This window comes from Branchiostoma floridae, chromosome 7, assembly GCF_000003815.2.
Source record: "Branchiostoma floridae strain S238N-H82 chromosome 7, Bfl_VNyyK, whole genome shotgun sequence".
Lineage (NCBI taxonomy): Eukaryota > Metazoa > Chordata > Leptocardii > Amphioxiformes > Branchiostomatidae > Branchiostoma > Branchiostoma floridae.
The window spans coordinates 1,519,339-1,536,864 of NC_049985.1; the positions used below are offsets into that span (position 1 = coordinate 1,519,339).

Below are 17,526 nucleotides of genomic sequence, written 5' to 3' on the forward strand. Positions count from 1 at the left end.
TACAGGAGGGTCAGGGGTCACCACAGAAGGACCGATCCAGGCTACAGGAGGGTCAGGGGTCACCACAGAAGGACAGACGCAGGCTACAGGAGGGTCAGGGGTCACCACAGAAGGACAGACCCAGGCGACAGGAGGGTCAGGGGTCACCACAGAAGGACAGACCCAGGCTACAGGAGGGTCAGGGGTCACCACAGAAGGACCGACCCAGGCTACAGGAGGGTCAGGGGTCACCACAGAAGGACCGACCCAGGCTACAGGAGGGTCAGGGGTCACCACAGAAGGACAGACCCAGGCGACAGGAGGGTCAGGGGTCACCACAGAAGGACAGACCCAGGCTACAGGAGGGTCAGGGGTCACCACAGAAGGACAGACTCAGGCTACAGGAGGGTCAGGGGTCACCACAGAAGGACAGACCCAGGCTACAGGAGGGTCAGGGGTCACCACAGAAGGACAGACTCAGGCTACAGGAGGGTCAGGGGTCACGACAGAAGGGTTGGGGCAAGGTTCCGAGGGATCTGAACAAACGTCTTCGTCCACCGCAGAAGCTAGTACAGGTACCACAGACTGTTCCGTTGCTGATCAATGCGAGAATATTAGAGCAATTTGCATCTATACTTAGCGAAGTATACAGTAGACCCCAAAAATGCATCAGCACCAGAAACATTATCATTCCCTTTATCTCAGCATTGCAGCTAGCCGCGGCGACTTCTTCATGGCTTCTCTTGCTTGCATGCTCTGATACGACTGCAAGCTACAGAAGCCTTGCATATTACAACAGTCGCCGCGGCTACATTGCATGCAGTCAAGCACACAACTGACGGTACCCTTTGCCCTAATAAACTATCAACCTAAAGTGAACTTCCCCTCCTATTATTGTTAAACCACTCTTTGCCAAAACTACCATTGATGGCGTGCTTCTGCCCACTTTTGACAATGAAAATAACACACTTTTATTTTTCAAACTCTACAGCAACAACAGATCCGGCTGCCACTGCATCATCACAACCACCTGCAGTCAACGGTACAACAGCAGCGGTCGCTGTCAATACAACAGCCAGTATCAACCAGCCAGAAGCAGGTGCGAACATCGGCCTCATCGTCGGCTGTACCGTGCCCGCCGTGCTGGGTCTTGCCGGGCTTGTATCTCTCGTCTACTTCCTCCTGAAGCGCAAGAAGATGGGGAAGGGCAAGATCCATCCCGGCGACTCGTACGGCGTCGATATCCCAGAAGCCGCACCGGAGAGCTACAAAGCTTTTGACCCGTCCTTCCGCAATTTCAGCGAGTGAAACTGCTTCTTGCTCGGTTGAGAAAAAAATGCATCATAGTTGATTGATCAAACTACCAGAAGTGAGCCTGAACATAAACTGCTAACGATATGTATGAAATGGCAAAGACATAAAACTGTATAAATTATACATGTATTGTATTGTATTGTATTGTATAAATGGTGCTGGCACCCTTAGTGTATTCTACACTGTAGTTAGATTTGACTGAATTATCTTTTCAATCAATAAGTCAGTCAGTTTGTTGTTTTAGACTGAGCATTTCAATGTTTACAGCTGTATAAGAATGTCGTTTTGGCGTATTGTGAGTAGCTATGCAAAGGATGAATGTGAACCTTATTCCATTTCTGACAAGTCCACTGAGATACTTTTGAATCAATGTACAGATGGTATAAGCTGTGTAAATATGCACTTAATATCTATTTGTAACACATTCACATTCATTGAAATAAGTTTGATGATTAACACTTTTTTCTGTCCAACTACGACACAGCACGATATAAGTTTTCTTCATGAAAGATTAGTATTATATTTGGGGGAGACTGCTGGCGTTTTCAATAAAAACGGGTGCATGTTATGCAGTATTCAATAAAGATTGTATGTTAGAATTTCACCACATGACGCCTTGTGACGATTAATGACACGTAGCAACCAAAAAAAAAAAAGCAAGCATCATCTTTAATTGAGAAAGTACTGACAGTTTCGACCTCCTAGGACGTCTCACAAAGTACAATACAAGTACCTACTCCTTTTCAGCTAAGTGAAAAAAAGTATGAAATGAAAGGAACTTGCGACCATGCCATTAACACATCGTTAACTTTGTTGCATTAAATCACTCTTACAGGTCTGTGAGAAGTGAAAATGAATAACAATACGCTCGTACAAGTACAATAACGAATAATTATGATAAATTTTGGTCGGATAGTGCGGGAACTATATCGAAAAGAAGAGTCATTTGGTATATCAAATTGTCCCTTACCACAGTAAATCGTTAACTTTCCGGTACCAAATCAATCTTAGACGTAAGGTAGTCCGTCAGCTTTGGCATCAGGGCCCCGAATTTGGTGAAGGGCCACATGATGAAGGGATAGTAGACCTCCCGGGCTCGTGTGGCGCCTCCTCGCACAATGGACATGGCGGTCTGGTCTACCGGCGTCACTATGTCCAGCAGCTCTGGGGTACTCTGGAACAAACATGAATGGATAGATGGATCGATGAATAAGCAAGTGAGTGGATGAATAAATGATCTGAGCAGAGCCTTTGAAGGGACAACATGGCCATCAACTAGTTTTCACAACACTCCTTTAGAGCATAGAAGTAGCCAAATGGGAGGTAACGTTATGGTTGGTCTCGGGGTTTACCGGTCATTCTAAGTCCATGGTTGCAAATGGTTTATAGCTTAAAACTAAACCACCACTACGCAAAAGTTAGGTGTGACAGGTTGTTCAATGCAATATAAATAGCTGCTGCCGCGCCGCATGCCTGCGAAGCTGGTGTGTTACGCCGAAGAGCAGTTATATACCGGCTATACTGATACAGATACAGTAATCTGGAAAAAATATAGCGTGCTAACTCGTCAGGCAAATTGTTCACCTACTTTCATCTTACCTGTAAGTTTTGAACGACTTTCGGAGTCCCTATGTACCCCAGCACGGCGAGAGTGACGGACACGTCCTGCCCCGCCTTCATCAGTTCCACACGGAGCGAGCTGAAGAACCCGTCCAGACCGAACTTGGCGGAGCTGTAGAAGCTCAGGTTGGGCCACGGTATTTTACCTACAGATAGAACACATGGAATGAGTAGAACATTTAGAATAAATGGAGCACAAGGAATGAATAGAACATGTACCATAGAATGAATAGAACACATAGAATGAATAGAACACAAAGAATGAATAAAACACTTGGAATAAATAGATTTCATAGGATGCATAGAACGCATGGAATTAATAGAAACCATGTTCGTGGAATAGAAAGTATATAATGTTATATAGAATAGAAAAATAAGTATCAGGAAAAACTTCTTTAAACACAGTGTTTCTCTGCTTGATTTTTTATTGACTGTCTATTTCGACATGCAAACACTATACTGACTGGTTCTGCTCCGCATCCCAGCTAGGTGTCGCTACCTTCATATCTATGTCAGATTTACTACGTATTTTCAAAAAGTTTGTTAACGCTATTCACTAGGCCTGACTAGGGTTAATAATGTTCACTCTCAGTAGAAATTAAGTTAATTTTTAGCAAAAGGCAGATGTGTACGTGCTCGTCAAATGTTTGCCACGTGCATCTAAGGCAAGCGATAGATGAACAGAAACTAATTATATTTACCGAAACCAGAGTTCACCACCACGATATGTCCTTTACTCTCCTTCAGCAGAGGCAGGGCCAGGGAGGCCAGCCGGACGTAACTGACCAGGTTGATGTTCAAATAGTCTTCAAAGAAGTCCATATCCGGGTCCTGGTCCCAAGACTTGCCCTCGTGAAATTTGTCTTCTAGAGATTTATAATTGGACCCAACGTGGTTCAGAACCAAGTAGTCCAGCCTCCCTGGAAAACATGTAGAACATTATTGTTGATGTTAATTCAATATTAGGTAGTATATCTTGCTTTTAGATACAAGTTTGAACATGTTTTGTTGCGACATAGCCCAATTTAGCAAAAATGTGTAGTAAAAAGGTCCAAGGACCCTTACAATAATGTTAACTTTGAACATGGTAACAAAGTATGTATCCAACGTGTGAATTTTACCAGATTTATCACCCGATTTGTGATATTATGGTCTGGTAGATACAAGACAAATACACCCTAACACAATGCGCCAAACGTCCGAAACTTAATCTCCTTACCAAATTTCTCCTTAGCTGTTTGAATGGTTCTCTCACAGTCCTCCGCCTTCCCCATGTCCCCGGCCACGTAGTGCGCCTCCTGGGCTCCCAGAGACACAGCTTTCGCTACAACCTCAGGGGAAAAGATACATCGACTTAAGCTCACCAAGACAATTGTCCAAGGATTCGTACGTGTCTTCTACCAAATTTATTGTATTCCCATACTTTAATTGTCTTACATGTCGGTAACCACCAAACTTTTCAATCTCTAGCGCCAGTAATGATTCACCAGGCTACTGAATCTATAAAGATAGCTAAATCTCTGAAAAGATGGTCTCTCACTTCTTTTAGCCTGTTCTCCCTCCTGGCTGTGATGAGAATCTTTGCTCCCAGCCGGGCGTACTGGTACGCCATCTCTTCGCCGATGCCGGTACTGCAGCCCGTGATGACAACTGTTGCACCGCGGACAGATTCTGTGGGACAATGCCAACCTTGTCATACGCCAAGCATTATTTCATATATACGGTAAACGCCGAAAAAGGAGCAACTACTCAAGCCCGAAATCAAGAAAGCTCGGAGTAGAGATTCCCTGCTATGTTTTTTTTAAAGACAAACTCGCGTGAGAATGTTTTGTTTCTTGTTGCTAGTTTCATGACTTTTAGGTACAAAGTTAAATCGATTAAACTTATTGGTGCCATTCGTATATGCACTGTAACTGTCAGAAGACGTAAAATCCAAATGAATACTTTTCAGTACAGTATTTAGACAATCAAGGCTTGTACAAAAAACTGTCAATAGGAATGTGCGTAAACCATACTAGAGAAAGTAAACTTACACAACTAATATTTACACGTACCGACGCCATCGTAGAGCCAGTAATACAGTATATCCTGACGACTACAGTACTAACTACCACCCAAAATATTAAGCAATATCTCACTTGTTCGAAATACTTCAATACTTTGTCAAAGGCAGAAACACGAAGCATTGCTCGCAACACTATGGTCTTACATGAGGACACGCCCACATTACGTATACGAAGGTAAACAAAGGGTTACTCGGTCCGGGCAACTAAGACGGAACAAGAAGAGGTCTCTGTCATTTTTGCAAGGCACAATCACAATTTACGCAAGATTTGTTGTTGTACCCTTCTAAAGAGGCTATCACAGAATCAACCGTTGACAAGAATCTTTACGGCTATAATTTCCTACACTAAATAGAGGAGCGCTGTACGACACATCTACGACTGTCTCAAATATGCCCTTAATAAGGCTCTGTACTTAACCTGTCCACTGGTATATATGCTTGTGTAGGCCTCTAGCTATAGAGGGGAATCGCAAAACCGACTTACTGGGATCGAAGCCATCGTAGTTCCAGTAGATTCCGACGGCAACGGCACAGAGTAACACCAACAAACTGGCCCTCAGTAGAGCCGACATCGTGTGTATGTGTGTGTGTGTGTTTATACGGAGAATGAAGCAGTTGGGGGCAAAGGTGACTGGGGGCAAGCACCTGCTACATTTTTATTGACTCTCGCTTGACCCGTAAAGCCGGCGGGCGGCGTCATTTTACGTCAGACCCTGATGGCATGATCCCGTGTTAAATTCACGGTCGTGTTGTTTTTGGTTTAATTGCCGGTGAATTTCCACTGCCAAAAATGCGTTGTAACATGTGGTGTTATGTCTGGATAAATCATTTACCTTCCACACACAATGGATCAATATCAAGAAATGGTCTTGAACAACATATATATTCTTACATTCCATTCTTTCGTATACAACATTCACATTTAAACATAGTAGAAATACATAGTTTTATAACTCAGCCCCATAAAGAATCCGCACCTCAATGATTACCTACATGTCCGCTAACCGATATCAGCTTCCATTATATCAGGCTATTTAAATGACAAAAAAAAGAGAAACATTTTAACATTTTACTAAGTTACCCTCAGCTCCTTTGTGACTTATCTTACATGGCGGAGCACATTCTCGATAATCTTGAATGTGTTTTTTTCTGTTAGCTGCCAAGGTAAATCATTAACTTTCAGGTAACTGAATCATTAATTAAATCATTAACTTCTAGGTAACAAAATCATTAACTTCCTTGTAACCAAATCATCGACTTACAGGTAACCAGATCATTGACTTACAAGTAACTTAATCGTTAACTTACAAGTAACTAAATTGTTAACTTACCAGTAACTAGATCTTTGACTTACAAGTAAATAAACCATTAACTTTCCGGTAGCATGTTAACCCTGACACCTATGTAGTCCACAAACTGCGGCACCAGCCCGGTGAGCTTGGCCATAATCCATGTGTAGAAGGGATAGTACACCTCCCGGGCGCGGGTCGCCCCTCCCCGGATAACCGCCTGGGCAGTCTCGCCGATCGGAGCGGCACCTTCCAGGGCTTTCTCACCGTCTGGCACATTCTGGAACAAAACAAAACAAGCAAGGTAACGCACCAGGGGGAGGGGAAAAATCGACCTTGACCTTCGCGCGAGTCTTCCAAACCTAGCCTGAGTACCATCAGGGAAGTACAGTAGAAGCCGCTTAATGTCACACCCCATTTGCCAGTGCATTTCGTGCAATTATCCAGGTGGTGCAACAAAGCGAAGTTATTAAGCTGGAACGTACCACCATGGGATTTTGGGATTTCGGGCAATTAACAGAAGTGTGTGATTATCCGTTGTGCAATTAACTGACTTCTACTGTAGTGTTAAAGTTAGCTTTAAAAAATTGTTTGCTTTAGTAGGTTATTAGCTCCTAAGGCTTACTTGCAACTTTTCCGATATTGTCGGTGTCGCGATGAAGCCCAGCACGGCGAGAGTGACGGACACGTCCTGCCTTGCCTTCATCAGTTCCACACGGAGCGAGCTGAAGAACCCGTCCAGGCCGAACTTGGCGGAGCTGTAGAAGCTCAGGTTTGGCCAGTACATTTTACCTGCGAACAAGACAGGAACACATCAAATTGTGATTTATCAAAATCCCTTACGTCTCAAGTTTTCATTTGATTTTCGTCCTCTTTCTTTCCAACGAATAAACGCTTTCCTTCCTCTTCCCCTTTCTCCATTTTCCTTCCTTCCTTCTTTCTTTCTTTTTTTCTTTCTTCGCTTTCTGTCTTTCTTTCCTTCCTGTCTGTCTTTCTTTCTTTTTTATTCATTTCTATCTCTATTTGACTTATCATCATCGAACAGCCTTTCGTTTGTTTTTCTTCCATTTATTTCTTACTTTCTTAATTTCTTTCTCTACGCTCTCCATAACTTCCTTTCTATTTTCTGTCCTCTCTTTTCCTTTCTCTCTCAATTCGCTCATTATCGTAATAGCAGCATGCACAATAAATAATGACAATACTACGTCTGGTGTATCATTTGCAGCAAAGTACATGTAGGTACCCAATGTTTTGAATGAAATGAACAAAATGATGTTACCGAAACCAGAGGACACCACCACGAGATGTCCGCTGCTCGCCTTCAGCAGAGGCAGGGCCAGGGAGGCCAGCCGGACGTAACTGACCAGGTTGATGTTAAGGAAATCCTCGAAGAAGTCCACATCCGGGTCCTGGTCCCAAGATTCTCCCTTGAAGAATTTGTCATGAAGAGGTCCGAAATTGGATCCAAGATGGTTCAGCACCAAATAGTCCAGTCGACCTGAACGAAAGGTACAAATCAAGTATCAGCATACAGGAATGCATTTGAATGGAACGAGTTGCCTTCTACAGTACTGTAAGAATGGACACGTCTGGCTTATCCTTCAAGAAGCTACTGAAAAATCACTGCTGATCTTTGGCCGCCTGACCTCATTAGCTTTGATTCACGATATACGATTTTGATTGACGACCTGTTGTATGTATATTGTTATTTTCGGTTACATTGTTATATTATTTAGTTTTTCTTACTTCTTTGTTTATGTTATTCGCTTTATGTTATATACAGAGCACGCCTGTAAAGTAGTGTAAGCGCGCCTACCCTATAAAACGAAAACAGAAATAAACAAGAGTTCGGCGACCTCATACCTCCATGAAATATTTAGTGCTTTTGTAAATTTTATGCAAATGACTTAGCCATTTACAAAATTTATGCATGGTGATGTTCATCATTGACTAACGTACACATGTCACAAGTATAAAATTCCCATCATTAGTCATTAAGGGGATTTGCTATTTTTGTATATATTATGCAAATCAGTTACTCATTAGCATATTTGGTATCTGCTTATGTTTCACCTATCATAACTTACATGTGTTACATTTACTGAAATTCAGTTATTGAAAACAATGAAATTGTACAATTTCCTCATTAATTATGCAAATTAGGTCCTCATTTGCATAAAATATATATCATTATGAACATATTTGTCTAAGCTACCTGCATGCCAAAAATGATGGCAATCCGTCATTCCTTTCTATAGTTATCCTCTTTGGAGTGTCTTGACAAAAATGCCCCTGCAGTTCCAAAATTAAATGTAAGGGGGCTGAAACTTGCCCCACTTTGTCATGACGTTGAAAGCTATCTACCACCCAAATATCAAGACCATATCATGTCCAGTAAAAGAGATACATTGAAAAAAACTGCTATGATAGAATATTCTCATTAATTATGCAAATGTATTCTAATTTTGCATGATTCGTATTTCATCTTATACAACATTGTCTGAGGTACCTACATACCAAAAATCATGAAAATCCGTTGTTCCCTTCTTGAGTTATCCACTTCAAAAGTTTTTGACAAAAATGCCCCTGCTATCCCAAACCTAGTCGCTAGGGGGCCCAAACTTATGTCACTTATTCCTGAGCAAAAGAGCTACCTAACACCCCAAAATCAGGACCATATGTTGTTCAGAACACGAGATAGCAAAACCGGAAGTTGCGCTGCAGTACCAAGGAAAGCCGCTAGGGGGGGCCAACATCTAATCACTTCCAGCTTTCATCACAACCCACCAACACACCAAGTATGAAACCAATCCACCCAGCCGTTCTTGAGTTATCTTGTTCACAGACAGACAGACAGACAGACAAACGCAGGGTAAAAAATAAATAGACATATTTCTACCTAAAGTAGATTTGAGTATATTATCTGACAAATAAATATGCATTCATTAGTGCGATTTTACTTTTAGATTATTGCAATAAAAAGAATGCAAAGCGCAAAGAAATATTAAGATTTGGAGCACATCTTATTCCCTTACCGAATTTCTCCTCGGCTGTTTGAATGGTTCTCTCATAGTCTTACAAGATTCATCACCTAATTTGTGATTTTTTTTCAGTAATCCATGGTTTCTAGTAGATACTAGGCAAATGCAGCCGAAGACAATGTGCCAAACTTCTGAAACTTATTCCCTTACCGAATTTCTCCTTGGCTGTTTGAATGGTTCTCTCACAGTCCTCCGCCTTCCCCATGTCCCCGGCCACGTAGTGCGCCTCCTGGGCTCCCAGAGACACAGATTTCGCCACGACCTGGGAGAAAAGAGAGAAACACGGACTTTTAATCTCCTAGGTCGCCAAAACAATTTTCTCCTGTCTTATATCTGTCTTCTACCAACGTTATTGAAATAACAACATACTAGTCAACAACCTGGGAGGTTGTGTGTCGGAACATTAGATGATAATTTTCCTAATATTACAAAAACCGGTGCCTTCTCTCGTCCTTCAGCCTGCTCTCCTTTAACCAAAACCAGGCCTATTTTCTCTATTTCTGTATAGACAAACTGAATTTGATCAAAACAGAGGAAAATATGTTCTCTCACCTCCTTCAGTCTGTCCTCCCTCCTGGCTGTGATGAGGATCTTTGCTCCCAGCCGGGCGTACTGGTACGCCATCTCTTCGCCGATACCGGTACTGCAGCCCGTGATGACGACTGTGGCCCCCCGCAAAGATTCTGCTCGTTCAATTCAGATGTTAAAATTTTCCTTAAGCAGAGACGGTCACTGCTACACGTTTGATAATTAAGGGTTAATGACCCGCCCCGATGTGTATATGGTGTCATAACGCCTGGTCCTTTGCTATAACCACAGAATAAAACCACCGAGTGAGCGAAGCAAACTTGCAAACTCCTGAATGACGCATAGATCCCTTGGTACTATACGTGTGAATTCCTTTGTCGAATTTCTGAAAATTCACTTTTGTTCTTTGGTGCATACATTTGTAGGGAGATTACAGATTGCTGTCACACGACTAAGGATTAGCTGCCATAAACTTCATATTGAAACTGGAAGGCATACTCGCACCCCTCTGGAACAATGACTATGCAAATACTGTAATTTAGATAGAATAGAGGACGGACGCCATGTTGTAGTAGAGTGTAGATTGTATACCGTAGAGAGAAATGAACTGTATAAGGTTATACAAAACCAATTTCCTTATTTCATACACCTAAGTTCTGTAAAAAAATTCATATTTCTAATGCAAGTAGGCAACTAGACAAACCATCGATCATAAAACATATCAGCTCTTCTATCTCCACTATAACAGAAAAGCGAGGAGAAGTTGAATTTATCCAGCAATAGTCTCATTTTATATCTGTGAACTGTATCTTTTCAAGATGTCTTGTTGTGACCTGTACTTAGCCCGGTGTGGCAAAAATGTGCAATAAAGGTCTTCATTTATTTGAAACCAAAATATCCACAGAAAATATCAGAAACATTGCAGTCTTTGGCTGTTTAGAACAACAAAACTTATTATCAATGTTAACAGAATGAGCCATTCCCGCTTGCAATCTGTACTTATTCCCTCTGCTCTGGCATATGTTTCGCTTCTTTTGATTGGCCATATACCTTACTTTCTTGTCTGCATCATCGACACCGGTGCCGGTGTCGATTCATTCTGACCAATCAGAGGAGCGATACACATCGGCCTGGCCGAAATCTTTGTGTTACGGTGTCATAACCAACGTGGAACGGGGCCTTCTGATTGGTCCGTGGCGCCTGGCTATATGATAATTACTAGTAATTGTTATTGTTGCGTGGCCGATATGGCTTTCCAGGTTAGATAAATACGATTGATTGATTGATTGATTGGTCGATTGATTGATTGATTGATTGATTGATTGGTCGGTTGATTGGTCGATCGATCGATTGATGATTGATTGATTGATCGGTCGATTGATTGATTGATTGATCGATTGATTGATCGATTGATTGATTGATTGGTCGATTGATTGATCGATTGATTGATTGATCGATTGATTGATTGATCGATTGATTGATTGATTGATCGATTGATTGATCGATTGATTGATCGATTGATTGATCGATTGATTGATTGATGGGGAAAAGATCGAGAGGCCGCGGCTCGCCGGCTGACTGACTGGCTTGCTTTCTCAGTCTCTGTATACCTTTTTCGTCGAACCGTAGCGAGCTATTCTAATTTACCGTAGCGTAGCTACTATTTCTTTCGGATTTTTAAGGAATCATAAGGATTTTACGTCCTTCAATTTACCAGCTGTAGCATCCGACAAAATGTTACTTAACCCCGGGCCACATACATAACACATTATGCAACTACATGTATGAAGATAAAGGGCTGGGGCCACACTGCGTCTGTTCAATGTTACACCTACAGTATGGCAGATAGTCAATCTTTACCTGGATCGTAGGCATCGTAGTTCCAGTAGATCCCAAGGACTACAGCACAGATTAACGCCAACAAGCTGAACCACGAGAAACGCGACATTGTCTGTACTTACACAGCAACAGAAATTACCCTGACTGGTTAACGCATTTGCGTTACAACCCAGTGCCTCCGGCATTGAACTGTGACCCCATGGCCCCACTCAGGCGATCACTCATACGCCCATGGTAGTCTGAACTGGGTCAACCTTTAGAGGGGATCTTTGAACAGGGGTGCATATTTAAGTACCAAATATTCATACGAATTTCACAGAATTTTAGAGTCACTACTTAGAAACATACATATTTTACGGGATTCATTAGGGTTGTAATATTCCTTAGTACTGGATCCTATGAGTGCCATAACATTTGTATGTAACGCTAGTTCACCTTTACCCGCGGGGGTAACCTATACCCGTTGTATTTGAGAGCATGGTATTTAGGGATTATATTAAGTCAACTGTGATTTAAAAGTGCGGTTTGACACCACCGTCCGTCAACTCGATATCCCTAAATATCCATTTATTTAAAAAAAACGGATATAGGTGACCTCGTGGATAAAGGTGATCTTCCGTTATAGGCTCTCTCGCAGATTTCCCTGCGCACGTGCGGGCCACAGGAATCCTGGATGATATGCAAAAGAGGAAGGCCCCTAAGATGTAACGCTAGTTCACCTTTTTTCCGTTGGGTAACCTAGATTCATTGTTTAAAAAAAGCTGGGTATCTAGAGATTTCAGGTCAACAACGTGGGTTTCAAATGTCAACATTTTCAAGATATTGCAATGAGAAACTACCTTCCATTGACGCCCCCCCCCCATTTGTATATACAACGGATATAGGTTACCCTACGGATAAAGGTGAACTAACGTTAATTAGTCTCGTCTCGACCATGATCGCGATTTGCGTAACCATGTCCAGAACTTTATGGTGCCTGCAATCAAATTTTGGCCATTTCCAAAATAAAAAAGAACTTTTCAACCATGCTGTAAGTAGTACCAAGGAGGTTAAACGTACAAAACAGCTGCAAAATGAGCAAATAAATACAATACATACAAAATGTAACGCTGCCACACGGTTCACCTACCATACATCCTCAGGGTTGCTACTTCCATCCTTAGGACTGGAAGGATCGCAAAGCATTCAGGTAAGTTCTTGTTAAGAATTGTCTCAAGAAGTCCAGCCGGAAGATTAGTGGGTATACGCCACCAATGGATTTTCTTGCATTTTACCTGCAATGAAATACGTAGCACATGTTAAACGCTGTGCATAGGCTAAACTTAGTCTATATAACGTCGTGGGCTGAACCAAACTTGAATCTGAAGCACTCACGATCAGGTTCAAGTCTCGTACATCGGGTGCTGGGAACGAGAGTGACCACGGATGACCGTGCTTGGTGCTCCACTGTGCGGCCCCTGCCTGGTATGTGTCCTGTGCTAAGCCCAAGGCCTACAGTGCTGCTCTAAGTACCATGTCTCGTCTAGCGTGGGTCAGTCTGGCGGTAGTGTTGGCTGCTGTGGGGACTGGGGTCTACTGGAGCTATGATGGCTTCGATCCAGGTAAAAGTTAAACTACTACTGTAACAGTCTATATCTAGTCCAGGGCGTTATATTTTTTGGAGCAATAAAAAGTACAACGACGAAGTTCATACGGTCAAGTACAAAATCGAAATACATACAAAGTAAACCCTAACATTCTTATTGCTAAAGAATATAGGCTAAAATAAGTACGTAATCGACTAATGGTTTGTTGTTAGAAAAAAAAACGTTTGCAGCACAAAGGTCAAAGCTAAGGTTCTTGACAACGAGTGCCGGCTAAGCCATCTTAAGAATGCTGGAGATGTTAATTATATAAGACAACGGAACGACTAAGACCGCAAAAGTATTAAATCATTTAACCGCACATTTACGAATAACCACACCAATCACGCGTCAACATTCAGCAACTGTACACATCCAGAAAGGCGACGTACTATTCTTTAGATGGGCAATATGGCACTTCTACTGAGTCAATCTATCACTGTCAAAATATATCCTTGATCTGGTTAAATATAGTTGGCAATGCTGCATGGCATGTAACACTATCTTAATCCCCTGCCTCATATGCACGGGACCTTCTCAGGATTTTGCTTCTGACCACTCCACACTAAAGCTCGACGCTGGGTTGGTAGTAGCGTAGCTATAGAACCCAGCCAATGCTAGCTCCGATTCGCCCCTCTGATCACAGCCAAGCAGGATATTGAGTTTCCCTTCATATGCTTCAAAATGTATAGTCAATATTTTAATCATTGGCGACCTGCTAACACGCCAAATATGGGGTCGTTCTTGAGTTATCTTGTTGACCAACAGACAGACAGACAGACAGACACACTGACAAACGCTACTATACCTTCTGGTGAAGGTAGTGACTAAAGAAAATCATCTGAAGAGAAACTAACTCATGCCTTCCAGAGTCTCTGCGGGGGGCAACTGTCGTCATCACGGGCTGCAGTACCGGCATCGGCGAAGAGATGGCGTACCAGTACGCCCGGCTGGGAGCAAAGATACTCATCACAGCCAGAAGGGAGAACAGGCTGAAGGAGGTGGGGATGTTTTGTAATAAAATCAGTGATAAAAAATGAATATTCTTCTCATATGAAAGACCTGAATAGCCCCGTAGCAGCCACTTGTCTAATTGCGTAGTACTACTATTCTTAATCTTGTAGTCTTGTGAGATATGTACAGTGTCATTGATGTAAGACGGTTCGACTCAACTGTATGCTTCCCCAGGTTGTAGCGAAGGCTATGTCTCTGGGAGCCCAGGAGGCGCGCTACGTGGCCGGGGACATGGGGAAGGCGGAGGACTGTGAGAGAACCATTCAAACAGCCAAGGAGAAATTCGGTTTGGTTTTACTTATCAAAATATCCGTTACTGATACATTATACGCTCAGTATTATTGGAATCTTCTTACATTGCTCACTGCCGATGGAATACTGCTTGCCGAATTACTTACATTTGCTACATTGCTTATCTTATTATTTACTCATAACTCCATTTTTTATTTATTTATTCATTCATTCATTCATTCTTGTCCATCTATTTATCTATTTATTTTATTACAATTTATTATTGATTTTATTTCAGAACGCCTTGACTATCTAGTCATCAACCACGAAGGGTCAAGTTTCAAAAACGTTGTGGACTACTACGGAAAGAAGTTTTGGGACGAAGACCCTGATATGGACTACCTGGTGGACTTCCTAAACATCAGTCTGATCAGTTACGTCCGTCTGGCCTCGCTGGCCATGCCTCTGCTGAAGGATAATAAAGGACATATCGTGGTGCTGTCGGGTTTTCATGGTAAGCATCCGGTCGCACACGTTGTGGGCTTTTCGTACGATTGCAAACGTACGGCATTTTTGCGACAGTTGCAAGGTCATTTTTGCGACAGTTGCAAGGTATGTTGACAATTCAAGTATTCTAAGGCCGTCTTAGACCATTATCGGTGGCTAGCTCTGTCACAGTCTGCTTTAATATTTTGCGACACAAACAATCATACTACGACCTACGACCTGGCGACAATTGCTGTACGATGGGTCGTAGGTGTGTCTCCTGTGACGAAAAAAAAACGTTGTCGTAGAACCTTGGTGTGGGTCGGATCTGTCATTGTCTTGCCGAAAATCTTACCACAAAAAAAACACTCTTGGACTCGCCTTTAAGCAAGGCAGTCTTGTACTTTTACAGTCAATGAGACGAGCTGACGTCATGATTATTTCAGGTCAAAGTACCTCGTAGATCAAGATTAACTGTTGCTGACAACACAACACTGTCAACAGTTGTTATTCTCATGGTCACCTTTGCTCTAACCTGGGGGCCAGGCAGGATCGGGTAGCTAGCTATTTTTTTTCTACGGGGATCAAAGGCCCGCCGATCTCATATTAGCGGTCGGACTGCCTTTGGTCCTTGTAGAATAAACTCGCTAGCTACCCGATCCTGTCTAGCTCCCAAGGTATTGCTCCTCCTTCGGACTTAAACTCCCCAGAGCGCTAATATGAGATCGGCGAGCTCGAGCTGACTGTCTTAGGTCCCCGTAGAGTAAACTCGCTAGCCACCCGATCCTGTCTGGCCCCCAGGGTACCTTTGCTCGTTCTCCCTCACCTCTGTACATGTGTTTCTAGGAAAGACTCCATTTCCTACCTGTACCTGGGGCTCCACTGCCAAGTTTGGCCTGGACGGGTTCTTCAGCTCGCTCCGTGTGGAACTGGTGAAGGCGGGGCAGGACGTGTCTGTCACTCTCGCCGTGCTGGGCTTGATCAGGACACCCGCGGTGGAAGACTTGTTGCAGGTATATAGACAGTTCGTGTTATGCTAGGGCATGGCGCTAGCCAGCCTCTAGGGTGTAATTCAGTTGGCCGGAGTACACCCTTTAAACAGTCTGGAATCAAGGCTAGTTTTCCGTCAATTAACGGAACGTCGCTGCGTGTGACGGAAAAAAATTAAAATCAATCCGACAACCTTGACGGACAAAAATCGTGGGTAAAGATTAAAAAAAACTGAATTTGAATTAACCAACACCAACATCTCATAGAAAGAAATTTCGAGCTGGCTATAGCCCCGTTCTAGAGTCATGATATTCCCTAACCGGGGCCCGGTTACAAACAACAGTATACATAGAGTACATACAATCGTCACACATTTCTTGCAGAATACAGAGACGGGACGAGAGGCACTGAAGGCGGCGGCGCCCGTGGACGAGACAGCCCGGGCCATCCTCCGCGGCGGGGCGGTCAGAGCCCGCGAGGTCTACTTCCCGCCGTCCGTGTGTTGGATTATGATTAAACTCCGACCCATGGTTCCTACCTTCGTCGATAACCATGGGTCAGCATGCTTCTTTCCGTGAGGGGTGCGAGCTATCTGGACAGAACGTTACCTACCGCTCTCATTCAACGTTACGCGTGGTCGGTAAGCTATTCGTGAATGGCGTTTTGTCGATGTTAAAAATTCTAATGATTAAACTCGTCGTTAAGCATTAGCCTAAAATTTACAATGGAATGCCAATGGTAGCAAATTGTCATTTGTCATTCGTAGCAGTCGTTGTGCAATAGTGTTTTAACTTTTGTTCTTCCCGTTTCCGTAGCTAATTTTACAGGTGCTATACGAGTATGTGAACAGTGTTTGCTAGCACAACGCTCCGTACGGCTGTCACCGTTGTGCTCAGATTTGTCTCACTATTTGTTACTCCCTCTGTCTCCGAGACAGAAAGCAGGACCAGAGACACTGATAGTGTGCTGAGACTGCTTTATTTCATATTCAAGTAACTGTGGTCCAACTAATATGATAATGTCATTAATGACATGACACTCTTTCCAGTAGGTTATAGTATTTGAATAGTTGACAATCATAGTTCGTACGTCTAAGAATGAACTTTGTTTAGAAAGACTATTAGTCCACAACCATCACACCAATTACATTTCTTGGTTCTCGGGTAACTGATTCATGTTTGTTATTGTTGTTATTCTGTTATTGTTGTTATTGTTGTTATTGGGCGGGCCGACGTCTAAGAATGAACTTTGTTTAGAAAGACTATTCGGCTACAACCATCACACCAATTACATTTCTTGGTTCTCGGGTAACTGATTCATGTTTGCTGATATGAAAAATATAAAGACCACGTGTACTATTTACAATGTGAATAAAACCATTATATTTTACACCAACCAATTTACGAAATTACTTATCTTCCTGCTTGACGTTTTATGAAATGTATCAAACAGTCAACTGCTATGTTACACGTTGAGTTCCTTTTCACCAATTTGCATTGGAAGCTTCT

At 42.7% G+C, this 17,526-nt stretch overlaps 4 protein-coding genes across 4 annotated transcripts in view; 2 read left to right on the forward strand and 2 right to left on the reverse strand.

The window, feature by feature from the left end:
* LOC118419260 (mucin-17-like) overlaps nt 1-1,287 on the forward strand; it is a 7,701-nt gene extending 6,414 nt beyond the window's left edge. Inside the window, exons 6-7 of the mRNA XM_035825608.1 lie at nt 6-135; nt 971-1,287. Coding sequence (XP_035681501.1) covers nt 6-135; nt 971-1,287 — 447 coding nt within the window. The remainder of the gene's footprint in view (nt 1-5; nt 136-970) is intronic.
* A 988-nt stretch (nt 1,288-2,275) lies between these two features.
* LOC118419261 (hydroxysteroid 11-beta-dehydrogenase 1-like protein) lies at nt 2,276-5,567 on the reverse strand. Its single transcript, XM_035825609.1, has 6 exons — nt 5,465-5,567; nt 4,454-4,586; nt 4,133-4,244; nt 3,615-3,833; nt 2,882-3,015; nt 2,276-2,467 (listed from the first exon to the last, which is right to left on the reverse strand). Exons 1-6 carry the CDS (start codon nt 5,548-5,550, stop codon nt 2,276-2,278), a joined length of 876 nt encoding a protein of 291 aa, XP_035681502.1. The 5' UTR covers nt 5,551-5,567.
* A 139-nt stretch (nt 5,568-5,706) lies between these two features.
* On the reverse strand, nt 5,707-11,864 carry LOC118419595 (hydroxysteroid 11-beta-dehydrogenase 1-like protein). Its single transcript, XM_035826046.1, has 6 exons — nt 11,697-11,864; nt 9,861-9,991; nt 9,459-9,570; nt 7,547-7,765; nt 6,893-7,059; nt 5,707-6,547 (listed from the first exon to the last, which is right to left on the reverse strand). Exons 1-6 carry the CDS (start codon nt 11,782-11,784, stop codon nt 6,347-6,349), a joined length of 918 nt encoding a protein of 305 aa, XP_035681939.1. The 5' UTR covers nt 11,785-11,864; the 3' UTR covers nt 5,707-6,346.
* A 1,324-nt stretch (nt 11,865-13,188) lies between these two features.
* LOC118419262 (hydroxysteroid 11-beta-dehydrogenase 1-like protein) lies at nt 13,189-16,596 on the forward strand. Its single transcript, XM_035825610.1, has 6 exons — nt 13,189-13,276; nt 14,168-14,298; nt 14,486-14,597; nt 14,841-15,056; nt 15,875-16,041; nt 16,402-16,596. The coding sequence occupies exons 1-6, from the start codon at nt 13,189-13,191 to the stop codon at nt 16,594-16,596; spliced, it is 909 nt and encodes a 302-aa protein (XP_035681503.1).
* Nucleotides 16,597-17,526: the final 930 nt, after the last annotated feature.